This window comes from Crotalus tigris, unplaced genomic scaffold (genome assembly GCF_016545835.1).
Source record: "Crotalus tigris isolate CLP2741 ecotype Arizona unplaced genomic scaffold, ASM1654583v1 scf7180000020823.416525, whole genome shotgun sequence".
In the NCBI taxonomy this organism is placed as follows: domain Eukaryota; kingdom Metazoa; phylum Chordata; class Lepidosauria; order Squamata; family Viperidae; genus Crotalus; species Crotalus tigris.
Window position 1 is genome coordinate 104,952 of NW_024098200.1, and position 18,976 is coordinate 123,927.

The 18,976-nt window shown below is 46.2% G+C and overlaps 1 protein-coding gene across 3 annotated transcripts in view; it reads right to left on the reverse strand.

Moving 5' to 3' along the window:
* Nucleotides 1–15,969: 15,969 nt before the first annotated feature.
* Nucleotides 15,970–18,976, reverse strand: part of GDPD1 (glycerophosphodiester phosphodiesterase domain containing 1) — a 42,661-nt gene continuing 39,654 nt past the window's right edge. For all 3 annotated transcript variants that reach the window (XM_039368554.1, XM_039368556.1, XM_039368557.1), the window contains exon 10: nucleotides 15,970–17,803. In XM_039368554.1, the coding sequence (XP_039224488.1) occupies nucleotides 17,681–17,803 (123 nt within the window). In that variant the 3' untranslated portion in view covers nucleotides 15,970–17,680. The remainder of the gene's footprint in view (nucleotides 17,804–18,976) is intronic.

The following is an 18,976-nucleotide window of genomic DNA, read 5'->3' on the forward strand; positions in this document are numbered from 1 at the left end:
AAAGACCTACAAATAGAAATAGAAAGTCTGTGGCAAAAGCAAGCAAGGGTAGTACCAATAGTCATAGGCTCCTTGGGTGCAATCCCAAAACAACTGGAGCACCACTTGAACACAATTGGCATTGACAAATTCTCTATTAGTCAATTGCAAAAGGCGGCCTTATTAGGAACTGCTTCCATCCTGCGACGATATCTGTAATACCATCAAACATCCACATCTGCCTATCCCAGGTCCTGGGTAAGGACTCGATCGGTAGACAAAATGCCAAATCCAGTCTGAACATCTGGCTGACTGTGCGATGATCAATAATAATAATAATAATAATAATAATAATAATAATAATAATAATAATAATAATAATAAAGTTGGAAGGGACCTTGGAGGTCATCGAGTCCAACCCCCTGCTCAGGCAAGAACCCTACACCATTTTGGACAAATAGTTGTCGAGTCTCTTCTTTAAGAGAGCATTCACCGCTTCTGGAGGCAAGGAGTTCCACTGGTTAATTGTTCTCACTGTCAAGAAGTTTCTCCTTAGTTCTAGGTTGCTTCTCTCCTTGATTAGTTTCCATCCATTGCTTCTTGTCCTGCCCTCAGGCGTTTTGGAGAATAGCTTGACTCCCTCTTCTTTGGGGCAGCCCCTGAGATACTGGATCATTGCTATCATGTCCCCCCTCGTCCTTCAGTCATTAAACTAGATCTACCCAATTCCAGCAGCCTTTCCTTATATGCTTTAGCCTCCAGTCCCCTGATCATCTTTGTTGCTCTTCTCTGTACTCTTTCTAGAGTCTCAACATCTTTTTTACCAAAACTGAATGCCGTATTCCAAGTGTGGCCTTACCAAGGCCTTGTAAAGTGGTATTGACACTTCACCTGATCTTGATTCTGTCCAAATATGGATCACATGACCGTGGGAGTTTTGCCACGGCCATGTGAAAAACAATCATATGTCACTTTTTTCATTGCCGCTGTAACTTTGAACGGGCACTAAATGAATAGTTGTTAATTGAAGACTACCTGGATCTCTGAAACAATGGTCCAATAGGGGATGAGTTGTCTGGTATACTACTACGACTCTGTTTCTCTGTTTGTAACCTTTGACTGGGCTAATTGGTGAACCACAGGACAATTTTTGAACCAAGGTACCTCAAGCTGGTTTAACTTACAGAAGGCATCCAAAATCCGGGATCCTGGAATTGAAATTTGGCAATTTTTATAAAACATTTCATGACGTCAAAATAATCACCGGGCGTTTTATGATATAATACAAGATTTCCTGTGGCCCACTGCTGATTTTTGACTGTGCTACTCAGTTTAACACTTTCAGACACCTCTCTTGTGTATCTTCCCTGAAGTTTTAAGAACCATTTCTAGTGAAGACAGAACATTAGAACAATTGAAGGAATTGAGGAATTTGACAAGGAAATAACACACTTGGAAGGGACCTTGGAGGTCTTCTAGTCCAACCCCCTGCTCAAGCAGGCAACCGTATACTATTCCAGCCAAATGGCTGTCCAGTCTCTTCTTGAAAACTTCCAGTGTTGGAGCATTCACCGCTTCTGGAGGCAGGTTGTTCCACTGGTTGATTGTTCTCACTGTCAGGAAGTTTCTCCTTGGTTCTATCTTTGTTTTTATCTTAGTTCTATCTTAGTTCTATCTCTGAAAGGATAATCTACCAAGCCACAGGTTGTCTAGTTAATATTATTTATAGTACTATTGGTTAAAGTAGTATTTATCAAATTATTTTCCTGTAATAAAGATTTGGGATCGTTGAAGAATCTAAAATTTTGTGAAGGGATCAACGAGCAGAAGACTTTGGGGACCCCTGATCTAGTTCAATCGACGAAGGTCGGTTGGTTGATTTGACACCAAACACTGGGTCATCAACTCGAGTTTACAAATCAAACTAAGCCAAACTGGTTATGCCTTTTGAGCGTCATGTGAACCAGGCCGTGTGTTGTTCTCAAGGTCTCCAGCCATTCACCCACTCGCTCAACCTGCTTCCAACAGATTCAGGAAGAGAGCTTGTTAAGAAGAGGGGATGGCCTAAGAGCAAGGAACATCACCTGGAAAGACCTGTCTGTCCTTAGCCAGGAATGTCTGTCTTTTGCAAAGATTGCTGAATTGGGTAGAAGCGGAGGCAAGTAGCACAAGCTGAACTCTGAACTTCTAAAGCAATGATAGTGAACCTTTTAGAGACCGAGTGCCCAAACTGCAACCCAAAACCCACTTATGAATCGTCGGGTGCTGGGTGGGCGTGGCCCATTGGGTGGGTGTGGCCCATTGGCTGGGCATAGCCCATTGGGTGGACATGGCTACGGTGGTAACGGCAGACTGGGTGGGATTAAAAAGTTCAATCAATCAATTCCAATTTTGCAAGATCTTTTTTTTCCCCCGCAAGCAATTGAAATTGATTGATTGATTGAACCTTTTGGGGGTTTTTTTGCACAGGGCGGTGGAGGCCTAAAGCGAAAAGGTTTTATAAAACCCAGCTGAAGGCCTAGGACTGGGGCGACGATGCGCGTGCCCACAGAGAGGGCTCTGCGTGCCACCAGTGGCACGCGTGCCATAGGTTCGCCACCACGGGCCTAAGGCAGTGATGGCGAACCTTTTAAAGATCGAGTGCCCAAAAACCGGCCCCGCCCAGAGGCCTAAAAACCGGCCCCATGGTGGAGGCCTAAAGCAAAAAGGTTTTATAAAACCCAGCTGAAGGCCTAGGACTGGGGCGATGGTGCGCGTGCCCACAGAGAGGGCTCTGTGTGCCACCAGTGGCACGCGTGCCATAGGTTCACCACCATGGGCCTAAGGCAGTGATGGTGAACCTTTTAGAGACCAAGTGCCCAAAAACCGGCCCCGCCCCCTCTCCACCCCCTGCCCCACCCTCATCCTGCCTGCCCACAGGGCCACTCACCACCTCCGCTGCAGATCATCCAGGCAGCCCAGCAGCATCATTGCGGCCATGCCCTCTGCCCGCGCCCCACAGCATCAACTGTGCGCGATAGGGTGTGAGGGCAGAGTCTTGTCTACGCTGCCTGGCCGCCATGTCCTTGGCTGCGCTGCTCTGTGTGGGCCACGCTCGGGGGTGACTCTCCTCCAGGGGGGCTGCTGGTGAGGAAGGGGTCACAGGAGGAGGCAAGGCTGGGGCAACGGCACGTGTGCCCACAGAAAAGGCTCCGAGTGTCGCCTCTGGCACTTGTGTCATAGGTTCGCCACCACTGTTCTAGGAGCTGAGCTGGAGTGAGTAGAATATACGTGATGGGAGCAAAACTGAAAAGCAATTTCTTGCAGCCTTCAAAATCCTTGCACTGATGATGTTACCTAGTTTGGTAATGAAATGTCTGCAAGCTCAGAGAGCACCACAGATCTCACAGTCCTCCTCTTTTTTCCCCCTCCTCCCTGCAAATCCCATTCCATTCTAGCACTGATGATGTTACCTAGTTGGGTAATGAAAGGTCTGCAAGAAAACAACCCAATTGAGAGACCAAGGACTCTACAGTCTTCTTCTTCTTCTTCTTCTTCTTCTTCTTCTTCTTCTTCTTCTTCTTCTTCTTCTTCTTCTTCTTCTTCTTCTTCTTCTTCTTCTTCTTCTTCTTCTTCCTCCTCCTCCTCCTCCTCTTCTTCTTCTTCTTCTTCTTCTTCCTCTTCTTCTTCTTCTTCTTCCTCCTCCTCCTCCTCCTCCTCCCTGCAAATCCCACTCCATTGTAGCACTGATGATGTTACCTAGTTGGGTAATGAAATGTCTGCATTTCCCCTCAGTTCAACTCTGAGCTACAAATATTCTCTTTATCTGTACAGAGCAATATCTATGCCATCTTGATTTTCCACGGGAAAGGAGAAATATAAGTCAGATAAGGTAAATTATTAGATTTCAGCTTTCAGTGTTAGGAATCTAACCAATGCACATTGAGAATAGAATAGAGCTGGAAGGGACCTTGAAGGTCTTCTAGTCCAGTCCCGTTTAAGCAGGAAAACCTATACTATCTCAGATAATTGACTGTCTAGTCTCTTCTTAAAATTCTCCGGTGATGGAGCGCCCACGATTTCTGGAGGCAGGCTGTTCCACTGGTTAATTGTCCTCACTGTCAGGAAGTTTCTCCTTAATTCCAGGTTGCTTCTCTCTTTGATCAGTTTCCAACCCTTGTTTCTCATCCTTCCCTCTGGTGTTCTGGTGAACAGCGTGACCCCCTCTTCTTTGTGGCAGCCCCTCAGATACTGGAATATAGCTATCATGTCGCCCCTGTTCCTTCTTTTCTTTAGACTAGCCAAACCCAAGTCCTGCAGCCGTTCTTCGTACGTTTTAGTCTCTAGGCCTTTGATCATCTTAGTTGCTCTTCTCTGAATGTTCCAAACCCTCAACATCTTTTTTGTGATATGGTGACCAAAATTGGCTGCAGTATTCCAGGTGTGGTCTTACTAGGGTTTTATAAAGCAGTACTAATACTTCGCGTGATCTTCATTCTATGCCTGTTTATACAACGCAGGGTTGTATTAGCCTTTTTGGTTGCTGCTGCACACTGCTGGCTCATAGTCAGGTGATCGTCCACTAGGACTCCAAGGTCCCTCTCACAGTTACTGTTTTTAAGCTGGGTCTCACTCAATCTGTATTTGTACCTTTGGCTTTTCCTGCCTAAATGCAAGACTTTGTTTTTTTCCACACTGAAACTCATTTTGTTGGATAGGGCCCATTGTTCAAGATTGTCAAGATCTTTTTGGATCCTGAGTTTGTTTTCTGGGGTGTTGGCTACTCCTGCCATCTGCAAATTTGATGAGTTCCCCTTCAATTCCCTCATCTAAATCATTGATGAAGATATTGAAGAGTCCTGGGCCTAAGACAGAACCTTGTGGTATCCCACTGCTTGCTTCTCTCCATGTGGATGTACTACCATTGAGGACTACTCATTGAGTACAGTTTGCCAGCCAGCTACAGATCCATCTGGTGGTGATGTTGTCTATTCCACCTTTTTCTAGCTTACCAAGGAGTAAGTTATGGTCTACTTTATCAAATGCCTTACTGAAATCTAAGTATACTACATCCACAGCATTTCACTAGTCTTCGCTGAAATAAGATTGGTTTGGCATGATCTGTTTTTAACAAACCCGCGCTGGCTACTAGTTATGACTTTGTTTGCTTCTAGTTGTTCGCAGATCTGCTTTTGATTATCTTTTCTAGGATCTTCCCAGGTATTGATATTAAACCCCCCCCGAGCAGGGGGTTGGACTAGATGACCTCCAAGGTCCCTTCCAACTTTACTATTATTATATTATTATTATTAAACTGATTGGCCTGTAGTTTCATGGGCCCGTTTCCCCCCCTTTCTTGAAGATGGGAACCACATCAGCCCTTTTCCAATCCTCAGGTACTTCTCTGGTGCTCCAGGATTTCTGAAAGATGTGGTGCAACGGTTCTGAGATAACATCTGCCAGCTCCTTCTGAACTCTGGGATGTAATGTCGGGTCCCGGTGATTTATACTTGTCAAGGTCAGATAGGTGTTCTCTTACCATTTTCTTGCTCATTTTAATTTTTGTTTCTAGTTTGTCTTTTGCAATAGTTTTTTTGGTATGTTGGGGAATTCTGGGAGTTGAAGTCCACATGCCTTAAAATTGTCAAGGTTGAGAAACACTGGACTATAGTTTCTTTTTGTGTGAAGACTGATGCAAAGTATGAATTAAGCAGCTCTGCTTTCTCCCTGTTGCCTGTTATTTCCTTGCCATCTTCTCTCTTTAGTGGACCTACAGTTTCCTTGAGAAATTATTGCGCACATTGGTTTATCACAAGAAATGGAAGGAATCTCAGAGGTCATCTAGGCCAACCCCCTCCTCAGGGCAGGATCTGTTAGAGCAATTTTTCAAACTTGGCAACTTTGAGGTGTGTGGACTTCAACTCCCAGAATTCCCCAGCCAGCGTTCTTTTAAGACATGCAGGCTTCAACTCCCAGAATTCCCCAATCAGCATGCTTTAAGATGGGCGGGCATGCATTCCCATGCCAGCGGGGAAATTCTGGAAGTTGAAATCCATACATTTTAAAATTGCCAAGAGTGAAAAAAAAATTGATGTAAACCGACATGGGTCCTGTCCAGATGTACTGGACAGATAAGAATTGAAATTTAGCACATCTGGAAGTCACCAGGGTGTAGAAACCCAAAGGATTGTGCCAGAACAAGTCTGGCAAGTACAGAAATGCAAAAAAGAGCAAGTGCATTGTAGCCGGAGCGCTCTCTTACGTTACCATAAACCCTCTGACATTTGCCAGAGGAAAAATAGCTTTGTGGTTTGTATTAAGATACAATCTGGTTCTGAAAAAACATCAGCCATCTCCTCGGAGGACCGCAGAGGTAAAATGCTGACTTTGAAGCGAAGAGCTTCTGAAGCAGATAATTGCAGTGGAAACAAAAAAAAAAAGTTCATAATTGAAGGCAGCAAGGCAGGCAGAAATGCTACACCAGGTAAAATGTCCTTGCAAATCCTGACCATTCTGGTCGTTTTTAGATTTTTAGAATTTTGGGAAGCAGCAATGCAGCAGTTTCTATCCTGAAAACTGTAGCCTTGTGATGCTTGTTTACTTCTAAAGCTTATTTAAGTTTGGGCCCTTCCGTTTCCAAGTCAAAAGCAGCTGTGTTGGTAGGCGGGCTTCACCGACCGACAACCTTGAGTTGGGCACAGAAATATCACAGTCAGGAAGCACAAACTTAAAAAAAAAAAAAAACCAGCTTGTGGCTAGTATTTTTTTCACCTCCGGTACATACATCGGAGTTTACCCATTGAATTTGACGGGGAAATCAATGTTTGCTAACTTGCCTGTTCACCACAGGGAGAAATACAGCACGGGTGGCTTGAAAAAGAATCGCTCTGTTTAATTTTATTTGCCCCTTTGATGGACTGCTCAGTTGCTGAAAGTTAAGACTGTAAATATATCCAAACTACACAGAACCCAGAATAAAGGTTTTGTTGGGTTGCTTTTTTAGGCTCCAGCATAGAATCGTGGAGAAACAGAATGACAGGGATTGAAATAATATATTGGGGGCTGAACTTCCAAGGTTGTCACTGAAAGGATGCGGGAATATAAATACTGCGTCGTGTTCAGGGGTTTTCAAACTGTGAAAGCTTGATGGGATTCAGAATAGCAGAGCTGGAAGGGACCTTGGAGGTCATCTAGTCCAACCCCGTGCTCAGGCAGAAAACCCTATATACACGTGGTGGCGAACCTAGGGCACGCATGCCAGAGTCAGCACTCAGAGCCCTTTCTGTGGGCACGTGTGTCATCACCCCAGAGCCGCCTCCCCCCGAGGCCCCCTCCTCACCATCAGCCACCCCAGAGGAGAGTCGCCCCCAAGCGCAGCCTGCATGGAGCAGCGCAGCCAAGGACATGGCAGCCGAGCAACAGGGACAAGACTTCAACCTCACACCCGTTGCGCGCAGTTGATGCTGCGGGGTGTGGGCGGAGGGTGTGGCTGCCATGGCGCTGCTGGGCCGCCTGGGTGATCTGCGGTGGGCTGTGGAAGTGGTGGCTGGCCGCACGGGCAGTTTTTGGGCACTCGGTCTCTAAAAGGTTCACTGCTACATACCATTTCAGACAAATGGTTGCCCAGTCTCTTCTTTAAAACTTCCAGTGTTGGAGAACCCACAACTTCTAGAGCAGCGGTTCTCAACCTGTGGATCGGGACCCCATTTGGGGTCGAACGACCATTTCACGGGGGTCGCCAAACAACGCAGTCCGCCATTTTCCCCCCCTTTTCCTTAGCTGTGCTACTCCCTTTTATTCTATTGGCTTTTGAAAGCCAATAGAATAGACTCTCTTGAATAGAGTCTAATTCTATTGGCTTTCAAAAGCCAATAGGAATTGTCCAGGCTGTCTCTGCCCTGCTGAGCCCGCCAAAAGTCCCATTCTGCAAACGGTGCTGCAAGTTGTCTGCAGCGAAGGCGAGCTGTCTGGAAGTTTCCACCCCTCCCTGCTGAGCAACTACTAAAAATGTAAGTAAAAGAGGGCCAGGGGTGGGAGGTGGGAGGCCGGCGGGCGCAGGGAGGGTTGCTGGCGCGCGTGGGGCCCGGCGGGTGCCTTACCTCCCTTGGGCTGGGCCAGCTGGTGGCCCAGCCGGTGGCCGGCCTGCGCCGTCTCTGCCGCTTGCCAGCTATGCCTTGGCCGGCGCAGGGGGCAGCATCACGCATGCACAGCGCTCCCGGGTAGGGAAAGTCCTCGACTTACGACCGGTTGGGTAGTCCTCAACTTACGACCGGTTGGGTAGTCCTCGACTTACGACCGGTTGGGGGTCACGGCATTAAAAAGGTTGAGAACCACTGTTCTAGAGGCAAGTCATTCCACTGGTTAATTGTTCTTACCTTCAGGAAATTTCTCATTTCCAGGCTGGACCTCCTTCTGATCAACTTCCACCCATTGCTGCCCTCAGATGCTTTGGAGAGCAGGTCAACCCTCTCTTCCCTGTGACAGCCCTTCAAGAATTGGTTGTTTCAGAATAACAGAATAATAGAGTTGGAAGGGACCTTGGAGGTCTTCTAGTCCAACCCCCTGCTCAAGCAGGAAACCCTATACCATTTCAGACAAGTGACTGTCCAGTCTCTTCTTAAAAATCTCCAGTGATGGAGCGCCCATGATTTCTGGAGACAAACAGTTCCACTGATTAATTGTTCTATCAGGAAATTCCTCCTTAGTTCTAGGTTGCTTCTCTCCTTGGTGAGTTTCCATCCGTTGCTTCTTGTCCTGCCCTCAGGTGCTTTGGAGAATAGCTTGACTCCCTCTTCTTTGGGGCAGACCCTGAGATATTGGAACCCTGCAGTCATGTCACCCCAGTCCTTCTTTTCATGACGGATTCCATGAAGATTAAGGGCAATTAAACAAATGTAAATGTTAGGGACATCCATAGCAATTTTTCTAAGGCACTCTAGAATAATGTTTCTCAAACGTATGAACTTTTAAGGTGCATGGACTTCAACTGCTAGAAGTCTCTATAATCATGCTGGCTGGGAAGTTGCCAAGCTTGAGAAATAGTGATTTATGTTCTTCTGCGTTAATTGTACAACTGCGAAACAAAAGTAATTCTTCTCAGAACTGGTTTCTTAGAGATTTACTTTTGACTGTTTTTCAGAAGTTTGTTTCTTAAATGTCAAAGATTGGAGATCTTTTGATCCACAAAAAATGTCTATTATGTACCCTGATCTACAGCCTAAATGTTGGAGATGTGGTTGTTTGGATGCTACCTATTATCATATTTGGTGGTCGTGTAAAAATATAAAAGCTTTCTGGATTAAGATATGGTGGAATATTCAAAGAATCTTTAGAAGGAGGGTAAAATTTACCCCGCAATTATTTTTATTAGGTATTGTTATTGATTGTGATGGTAAGGAAGTTGATGCTAAATTTGATTACAGCCGCAAGGCTGTTAGTAGGACAATATTGGAAGAAGGAATCTCTGCCTACCTTACAAGAGTGGTTTTATAAAGTTTCTTATTTGGCGGAAATGGCAAAGATTTCGGCTTTTTTAAAGGAGCAATCTCAAGAGAAATTTTTTGTTGTATGGGAAAAATGGATAAATTTTATACAATATAATTTGGATATGAAAAAATATCATTTAGCTTTTTTATAACTTTTATAAAAAATTTTTTGATTTTATATTCTTTTTCTTTTTCCGTCTTTTGTTTTCTTTCTTCTCTTTTTCTTTTATCTTTTATCTTTCTTTCTTTTTCTTCTTCTTTCTCTCTCTCTCTCCTCTCTTTTTTCTCTTTTTTTTAAGTATTTTTTAAATGCTTATATCATAAATATTTTATTATTAATTATTTTATAAGTTGTGAAAAATTGTTTTAGGTTTTTTAAAAAAATTTTAAATGGGCCTATATTCAGTTCTGGGAAGCTTGGGGAGGGGGGAGGGAGGGGTGGGTTTGGGAGGGATTGGGTGAGGGTTGTTTTGTTTTTGTTGTTTATTTGTAAAACTTTTAAAAATTTTCAATAAAAAAAAAAAGATTGGAGATAAAAATTATACCCATGCGCTCCCTAAGCAGGTTTCTTTAACCATCTTTTACTGTATCCCAGTTGGATGAATTCAGACCACAATGGCTAACTTTACAGAACCCATGAAGATGGAAACTAATCAAGGAGAGAAGCAACCTAGAACTAAGGAGAAACTTCCTGACAGTGAGAACAATTAACCAGTGGAACAACTTGCCTCCAGAAGCGGTGAATGCTCCAACACTGGAGGTTTTTAAGAAGAGACTGGACAGCCATTTGTCCGAAATGGTGTAGGGTTTCCTGCCTGAGCAGGGGGTTGGACTAGATGACCTCCAAGGTTCCTTCCAACTTTATTATTATTATTATTACACCTCCAGCTCTTCCCACTACTAGGAAATTCTTCCTGATTACCAGCTGAAACCCACCAGTTCTTCCCTGTCTTCTGCATGCCAAGTTCTTCAGATAACTTGAAGGCAGCTACAGGTAGTCCTTGACCTCCAAGGTTCCTTCCAACTTTATTATTATTATTATTATTATTAAGATGTGGTCACCAACGAACGCAGAGTGACAAACCGGCAGGACTTTTTTCTCAGAGCACAGCCACACATCAAGGCAGTTTTCTTGGAAACTGAAGGGAAAAATATGCATTTTTATTTTAGACAATCCTAAATCATTCACCGAGACTAAGAAATGAGAGATTCTGTCAAATTATTTCTAATCCACTGAGATGGAATTGAACCAGGAAATCTTTAGGTTGTTCTGCCCCCTGGTGGCTAAAGGACGCACTGCAGCTTGTATAAAATGTGGAAGGTGGCAATTATTTTATTATTTGATAGATTGATATCCCAACCTTTTTAAAAAAGGTTTTGCGGTGGCATACATCGTATTTTATATCTCTCTTCTCTTTTCTCTGCAACAGCAGCTCTTGCGGGTGGGCCAGGCCAGGCCAAGAAAGAGGGATTATCCCAAATGGAGATTTCTGTGGCTGATAGCAAAGATGAATTGGATCTCCTGATCCTGTTAAGAATCCAGATTGAACATGAAATCGCTATTTTTACTGGTAGTCCTTGACCTATGACAACTGGGACCAGCAACACTTAATTGGGGAATTCTGGGAGTTGAATTCCACACCTCTCAGTCCAGGCTGAGAGACACTGGTCTATTTGGGTCTGTCTAGTTTAATGAAGAGAAGGACGATGGGGGACATGATAGCCGTGTTCCAGCATCTCAGGGGTTGCCCCAAAGAAGAGGGAGTCAAGCTATTCTCCAAAGCGCCTGAAGGCAGGACAAGAAGGAACGGATGGAAACTAACCAAAGAGAGAAGCAACCTAGAACTAAGGAGAAACTTCCTGACAGTGAGAACAATTAACCTGTGATGACCCAGGGCCCCGAACGGGAGGCAAAGCAATTAGCTGGTCAGAATAATTATCTTTGTAGGCAACGTTGCCAACATTCACCCAACAGCCCCCACATATGCTGGCACAAGTTCAATAAAACAGTCAACGGAGTTAAACAGTTCTTTAAAGTAAAACAGATAACAAAGTATGATCTTTTCCACACCCAGCTTGCCTGTAACCTGCAAACTGCAAAACTGAGGACAGCAAGAACTCAGCAGGAAACAAAGTTGATCCAAAAAAGAAAGAGTCCAGGTACAAGAGCTCACATCACAAGAGTTCACGTTTGTTCCCGGCAAATGCCCCACCCCACAGCGTCTCCTTAAATACCTACTCCCCAGGTATGCCTTGTGGAGTGGGGCGTGACGCTCTCCTCCCGAGCAAGTGAGCCTGCCTCCGTTGTTCTCTCCTCCTCTCTGCTCTCCTTGCTCTGGGATCTGGGCCTTGCTCCTCGCCTGAGCTTTGCCTTCCCTGTTCCAAACTTGAAGGGCCCTGGCCTGCTTCAGCCTGTTCCTCCCCACAGTCCACCGAAGCCACAGACACCCCCCCCCTCCTGGGCCTCAACAGGGAACTCCATGTGGTCCTCAGAGTCAGGCTCAGACGGAGGCATGACAACCAGTGGAACAACCTGCCTCCAGAAGCTGTGAATGCTCCAACACTGGAAGTTCCTCATATGTTTTCGCTCCCAGTCCCAATCCTCTTTATCGCTCTTCTCTGCACTCTTTCTAGAGTCTCAACTTCTTTTTTACATCGCGTTGACCAAAACTGGATGCAGGATTCTAAGTGTGGCCTTTCCAAGGCATTGTAAAGTGGTATTAACACTTCACATTATTTTGATTCTATCCCTTTGTTAATGCAGCCTAGCACTGTGTTGGCTTTTTTGGCAGCTGCCGCACACGGCTGGCTCATATCCCTCTCACAGTTGCGACTATTGAGCAAGGTACTATCTATACCAGGGGTGTCAAACTCAATTTGAGGGCTGCATCAGCATTGCAGTTGCCCTTAGCGAGCCAGGTGGGTATGGCCAGGGTGGGTGCGGCCTACTGGGTGGGCATGGAATGGGTGTGGCCTACTGGGTGGGTGTGGAGGGAGTAGGTGTGGCCTACTGGGTGGGCATGGCCAGCTCTACATTGTTCGCATCAAGGGTGCCTGTGGGGGCCTGGGCAGGAGTGGGACAGATCTGAGGGTCTCTGGCAGAAGGGAGTGGGACCAGGCATGGTCCACTGAAGAAGCCTCACTGTTCCTCTTAGGCCATGTGGGGAGGGGGCTGGATGGTGGTGCGGGCTGCCAGGAGCCCTGGGCAGCAGCAGTCAAACGCCCAGCCTGGCCCTCGAGCACCCGTGACACCAAACCCAGCCCCACTTCCCAAAGGAGGCACCCAGCTGCACTTACCTCCTCAAGGCTGCTGCTACTGTGCTTGCTCTCCTTAGCCAGGTTGTTCATGATGGGTACCTGGGCAAAGTCAGAGGGAGCCTGAATGCATTTCAGCATAGATGGCCACCACAAAATTGTACATTGCCTCCTGGCCAGCTGGCCTGGGCCAGAGCCAAGGTAGTGGGGGCCGTTCCCTCACTGTTTCCAGGATGGCTTCGCGGGCCGCATGAAACCACTTCGCGGGCCGCATCCGGCCCCCAGGCTGTCAGAATCCAATTATATTTCATCTTTAATTATCAAATATAGAAACTCCCAATTCTGCCTTCTCTGGATTCTGCCATAAGAGGGAGAGAAGGGGGAGAACAAAGGAGCTTTATGGCCCTCACTTCCTTCAGTATACTTCAAGGAGCTGAATGCTGAATGTGTGTTTATTGTAACCTCAAAGCGTTAGCACCAAAGAACCTTACCATAACAAAGAAGGGTATTTGCCTTTCATGTAGTTATCTGAAGTCTCCATCCAGACCGAAGAAAGAAAAAAGGGGTGGAATTGTGATACCTGAAACTATCACTGGAAGGGGGGTTGATTGGGTGGGACTACTGGGGAACCCCTTAAAATCTTGAATGGGAGGGCTTGGACCCCAAGTCCTGTCTAGCACGCCTGCAACCACTCCTTCTTAATAAAGGATTCCTGTTGGAAGAATTATTCCAAGAGTTCTGTCTTCTTAAGATGCAAAGTGGGGTGGGTCCTTACACAGGCCTTGTGTTGACTATACTGTTACCTGTGCATTTGGTTTTTCTTGCCTACATGTAGAACCTTAGTTTTTTCACCCTTGAATTTCATTTTGTTAGATAGCGCCCAGTGTTCAAGTCTGTCCAGACCAGTGGTTCTCAACCTTTCTAATGCCGCGACCCCATAATACAGTTCCCCATGTTGTGGTGACCCCCAACCACTTATACATCACCGGGTACCAGGGGCGTGGCCAAAGAAAAGGGGGAAAAAATGGCGGACAGCCTTGTTTGGCGACCCCTGCGAAATGGTCGTTCGACCCCAAATGGGGTCCCGACCCACAGGTTGAGAACCACTGGTCCAGATCCTCCTGTATCCTAAGCCTGTCTTCTGGAGTGTTGCCTATTCCTGCCAACATTGGTAAAGATTACCTGCAGAGAACGTAGCATTAGCTTGGGAAGCAGGATTTTATTTTCCCCTTTGAAGATCTCACTCAGGTAGTCCTTGACTTACAACAGTTCGTTTAGTGACCGTTCGAAGTCACGACGGCACTGAAAACAATGACCTACGACCATTTTTCACACGACTGTTGCAGCATCCCCCCCCGTGGTCACGTGATCAAAATTCAACTGACTCGTATTTATGACGGTTGCAGTGTTCCGGGGGTCACGTGATCCCCTTTGGCGACCTTCTAACGAGCGAAGTCGATGGGGAGGCCAGATTCACTTAACCACCGTGTGACGACCTTAACAACTGCAGCGATTCACTTAACGACAGTGGCAAGAAAGGTCGTAAAATGGGGCAAAACTCACTTAACGTCGGTCTCGTTTAGCAATAGAAAGTTTGGGGTCCCTTGTGGTCCTAAGTCCAGGACGGCCTTTAGTTAAGCGGTACATCAGTCGGAGATTTTAAGAGGTGTTTAAAGTTCAGGATCAGTGAATACAGAGTTTTAAAAAGCAATATCAAAATAAAAAAATAATCTTATCTAAATTGGGGAAGGAATTTCAGAGTAGAGTTACAATCCCACCAGGCAATCAAAACATGGAGAACAGGTAATTTCCTTTCTTTGCTGAGGTGACCCTCATTCTCCAGAAGCTGGACCCAAGGATGTGCGACTGGGCTCCAGGTAGTCCTCGCTTAATGACTAGCCACATAAGGCCCATTCAGAGTGACAACACCCCGCCCCCAAAAACCTGTCCTCGGAGCTATGACTGCCAGTCACACGGTTGCATTTTGGATAGCAAGAGCAACAGCACTTAGACTTATGCACCGCTTCACAGTGCTTTACAGCCATCTCTGACCGGTTTACAGAGTGAGTCTATTTGCTCCCGACAATCTGGGTCCTCGTTTTACCAATATCTAAGGGGCTGACCCAGAGAAGAAGAGATCAACCTATTTTTCCAAAGGATCTGAAGGCAGGACAAGAAGCAATGGATGGAAGGCTGAGTCGACCTTGAGCCGGTGACAATCGAACTCCTGGCAGTGGGCAGAGTTAGCCTGCAATACTGCATGTTAACCACTGCGCCACTATTGGAAGGAAGGAATAGCACTTTTATACAACTTTACAGCCCTCTCTAAGCAGTTTATAGAGTCTGCATATTTGCCCCCCAAAACCTGGTCCTCCTTTTACCGACCTCGGAAGGATGGAAGGCTTGAGTCAACCTTGAGCCAGTCAAGATCGAACTGTAGACAGTGGGCAGAGTGGAGGAAGGAAGGAAGGAATAGCACTTATATACCGCTTCACAGTGCTTTACAGGCCTCTCTAAGCGGTTTACAAAGTCAGCATATTTGCCCCCCAAACCTGGTCCTCCTTTTACCGATCTCAGAAGGATGGAAGGCTGAGTCAACCTTGAGCCGGTCAGGATCAAGCTGCAGGTAGTGGGCAGAGTGGAGGAAGGAAGGAATAGCATATACCGCTTCACAGTGCTTTACAGCCCTCTCTAAGCGGTTTGCAGAGTCAGCATATTTGCCCCCCAAAACCTAGGTTCTCCTTTTACCGACCTCGCAAGGATGGCAGGCTGAGTCAACCTTGAGCCGGTGAGAATTGAACTCCTGGCAGTCGGCAGAATTTGCTTGCAATATTCCATTCTAACCCCTGTGCCACCACGGCACTTTGCTACTGGCTCCCATTCATGGTGGCAGTGTCCTGCAGTCAAAATTTACGACTTTTTTTTGACAGTTTCTGGCAAAAAAAAAAAAAAAAAACCAAACCCCACCCCATTTGGGAGAATGTATTTAGTTAACAACTATGTGGCTTGCTTAACAGCCACATGATGTGCTTAGTACCGTGCATAAAGCGTGGTGACTCGCTTTATGCCTTTTGTAAATCAATCATAAAGTTTAATCAGGTCGCATGGTGTCCCGCTTAATGATCACAATGACTTACTACCAATATTTCAGGCTCACTTGCGGTCGTTAAGTTACCACCTGTACTTTGGAGCAGAAATCAAGAATTTTTGACCATGGGAGAACGTTTTTGAGCAGTGCATTTGAAGAAAGGCAATTAGATTTCGGCACATCTGTGGTGAAAGAGGTTCGTTTGTTCTTTTTTTAATGCTCTAATCCCAAAACTGCTACATAGGTTGCAGTACAGATTAAGCCAAGCTTAGGAATTGCTACAGAGAAGCAGAGTACAAAAATCTACATTCCTGTTTCTAAAAAAAGACATTTTTTTTTAACCCTCCCAGGTTTTAAGGGCACGTTCATCCTGTATTGGGGGGCTCTGCTCCCTCCCCATCTGCCTGTCTTTTTTTTAAAAATGCCACTGTTTAAAAAAACAAAACAAAATTCCATTTTCTCCAGCTGATAGCCGGGGACCAAATGAGAGAGATCAAATAACCGGAGGACGTTTGGCAAAGCAGGTATTTTCAACACTGGTGCCAAAGTTTTCTAGGACGGCGTTCTTATTTAAGCAACTGTATCCTGCGGTAACACTAGACTCATGACAAACAATTCTAATTTTAAAAAAAACAAACAAACTTGCTGAAAAGGTTTGATCTTGGAATTTCAACCTTGCCAGGACCTGTCCCCATTAAAAGGCAGGCCAACCTGAAATCTAATTGGCCAAAATTATATATATTCTAACTTGTCAACAAGGAAGAAAACCAAAATGGGTGCAGCTCTTAATACCTTTTTATCTCTTGCACCAATATCCAAATTTCCCCACTATTAACCCTCTTTTCCACCCTGCCTCACGATGATGGAATTTGTTTTAAAATAGTTGACTGACGTATAGGGGTTATGGTGCAGCTATGGCCTTGTATAATAAATCAGCCAATCCCTTACTCTCTCGTCAAACAGATGCAACGCATCGCAAAACTATTGCTACGTATTGGCTGCTTGAAGATGGGCGGACTTCAATTCCCAGAATCCCTCAGTCAGCAGCCCAGAATTCTGGGAGTTGAAGTCCGCCCATCTCTCAAGTGACCGCGGTGGAGAGACGCCATTCTAGATTTGAGATTACACACCGATTACACACAGATGGAGAACGTCTCTAAATGCAAAGCTGTCCAGTCTTGGCAACCTTAAGACTTCAACTCCCAGAATCCCCAGACTTCTGGACTTCAGTTCCCAGAATCCCCAGACATCTGGATGCTGGCTAGGGAATTCTGGGAACTGAAGTCCAGAAGTCTTAAAGTTGCCAACCTTGGACACCCCTGATCTAATGTATTAGTGCTTGGAAGATCCTGCCCTAACTCGCTAGCCACAGCTACTAATTCAACAACAACAAAACAACAAAGCAGTAGTTGTTCTCCACAGGAAGCCACCTCTGATATCCAGCGAGGACTTTACTGGCCAAGGGACCCCCCCCCATTTGTCTCAGGTGCTGCCACTGACTGGCCATCTCTTTTCAACTCACAGAGAAGTTGAGGTGATGAACGATACGCCTTTCTGCACCAAGGGCCTCGTTGGAAAAACTTTGGTGGATCCAGCTTGGTGAACAATCCCCAAGAGATCCTGGTCCCCAACTTTCCACGTGGCCGTGCAAAGGGATCCAGGCCTCTAGTGGGAGGAGATGACCACTAACCAAGCTATTTACAAAGGAGGAGAGACAGTCAACCACGCCTGTGGATAATCTCTACAGTGCCATGACTTAAGAATGAGGTAACTGAAACCAGGCTGGGTTGGGTTGTACATTGAGGCGGTGGGCGGACATTGGCCGAAAAAACTCAGATCGAAGGGTGGACCTCCGTGGGACTCCAAGGTTTGGTCTCTTCCGATCTTCTCCTCCTCAAGCCGGGTAGGTGTGGAGGAATGCCTTCAGCTTGGTAGGGTAGTCGGTCATCACCCCGGTGGCCCCCAGGTCGAAGGCCCGCTTGTATTCGTGGTCTTCGTTGAGCACCCAGATGTAGACCTGAAGGAAAAAGCGGGGAGTGGTCTTAAGCTTCCGCGGAAATTGCCGACACCTGTTTTCAATCTGTGCTGCGTTCCCTGGTGAAATCTTCACGTTCATCATCCGCTGCCTATTTATTCGTTCCTTAGACTGGTACAGGGAAGTCCCTGAATCGCCCCTTTATTTAGTGACCATTCAAAGTCACAAGGGCCCTGACAAAAGCGACTTATGATCCGTTTCTCAGACTTATGACCACTGCAGCAGCCCTACGGCCATGGAGAAGGACTAGGGGGTGACAGGATAGCAGTCCTCCCAAATTCAAGGGGCTGCTACAAAGAAGAGGGGGTCAACCTGTTCTCCAAGGCAAGGGGAGGGGAAGGGAGGAAGGGCAGAAGAGGAGAGGATGGGAGAAGGGGAGAGGAGCAGGGAGGAAGGGAAGGGGAGAGGAGGGAAAGAGGAGAGGTGAGGTGAGAAGAGAAAAGAAGGGAAGGGAAAGGAAGGAAGGGAGGAGAGGAGAGGAGAGAATACTGATGGAAACTATTCAAGGAGAGAAACAACCTAGAACTTCCTAACGGTGAGAGCAATTAATCAGTGGAACAACTTTTTTCTAGAACAGGGGTTCCCAACCCCCGGTCTGTGGGCTGGTACCAGGCCGCGGCATGCCAGCAACTGGTCCGCACAAACAAGCAAAGCCCCATTTGCAGGATGCAGGCAGCACACAAAACCACACACTCTGCGGTCCATGGAAAAACCTCTCTCCACGGACCGGTCCCTCGTGCCCAAAAGGTTGGGGAACCTCTACTCTAGAAGTTGTGGGTGCTCCATCACTGGAGTTTTTAATGAAGAGACTGGACAGCTACTTGTCTGGAATAGTATCAAGCAGTGTTTCTCAACCTTGACCATTTTAAGGCATGTGGACTTCAACTCCCAGAATTCCACAGCCGGCATTGCTGGCTGTGGAATTCTGGGAGTTGAAGTCCACATGCCTTAAAATGGTCAAGGCTGAGAAACACTTGTATACGGTTTCCTGCCTGAGCAGCGGGTTGGACTGGAAGATCTCCAAGGTCCCTTTCAACTCTGTTACAGGTAGTCCTCGACTTACAAGTTTGTTTAGTGACCGTTCAAAGTTACAACGGCACCTAAAAAAGTGACTTAGGACCAGTTTTCACACTTACGACCGTTGCAGCATCCCCA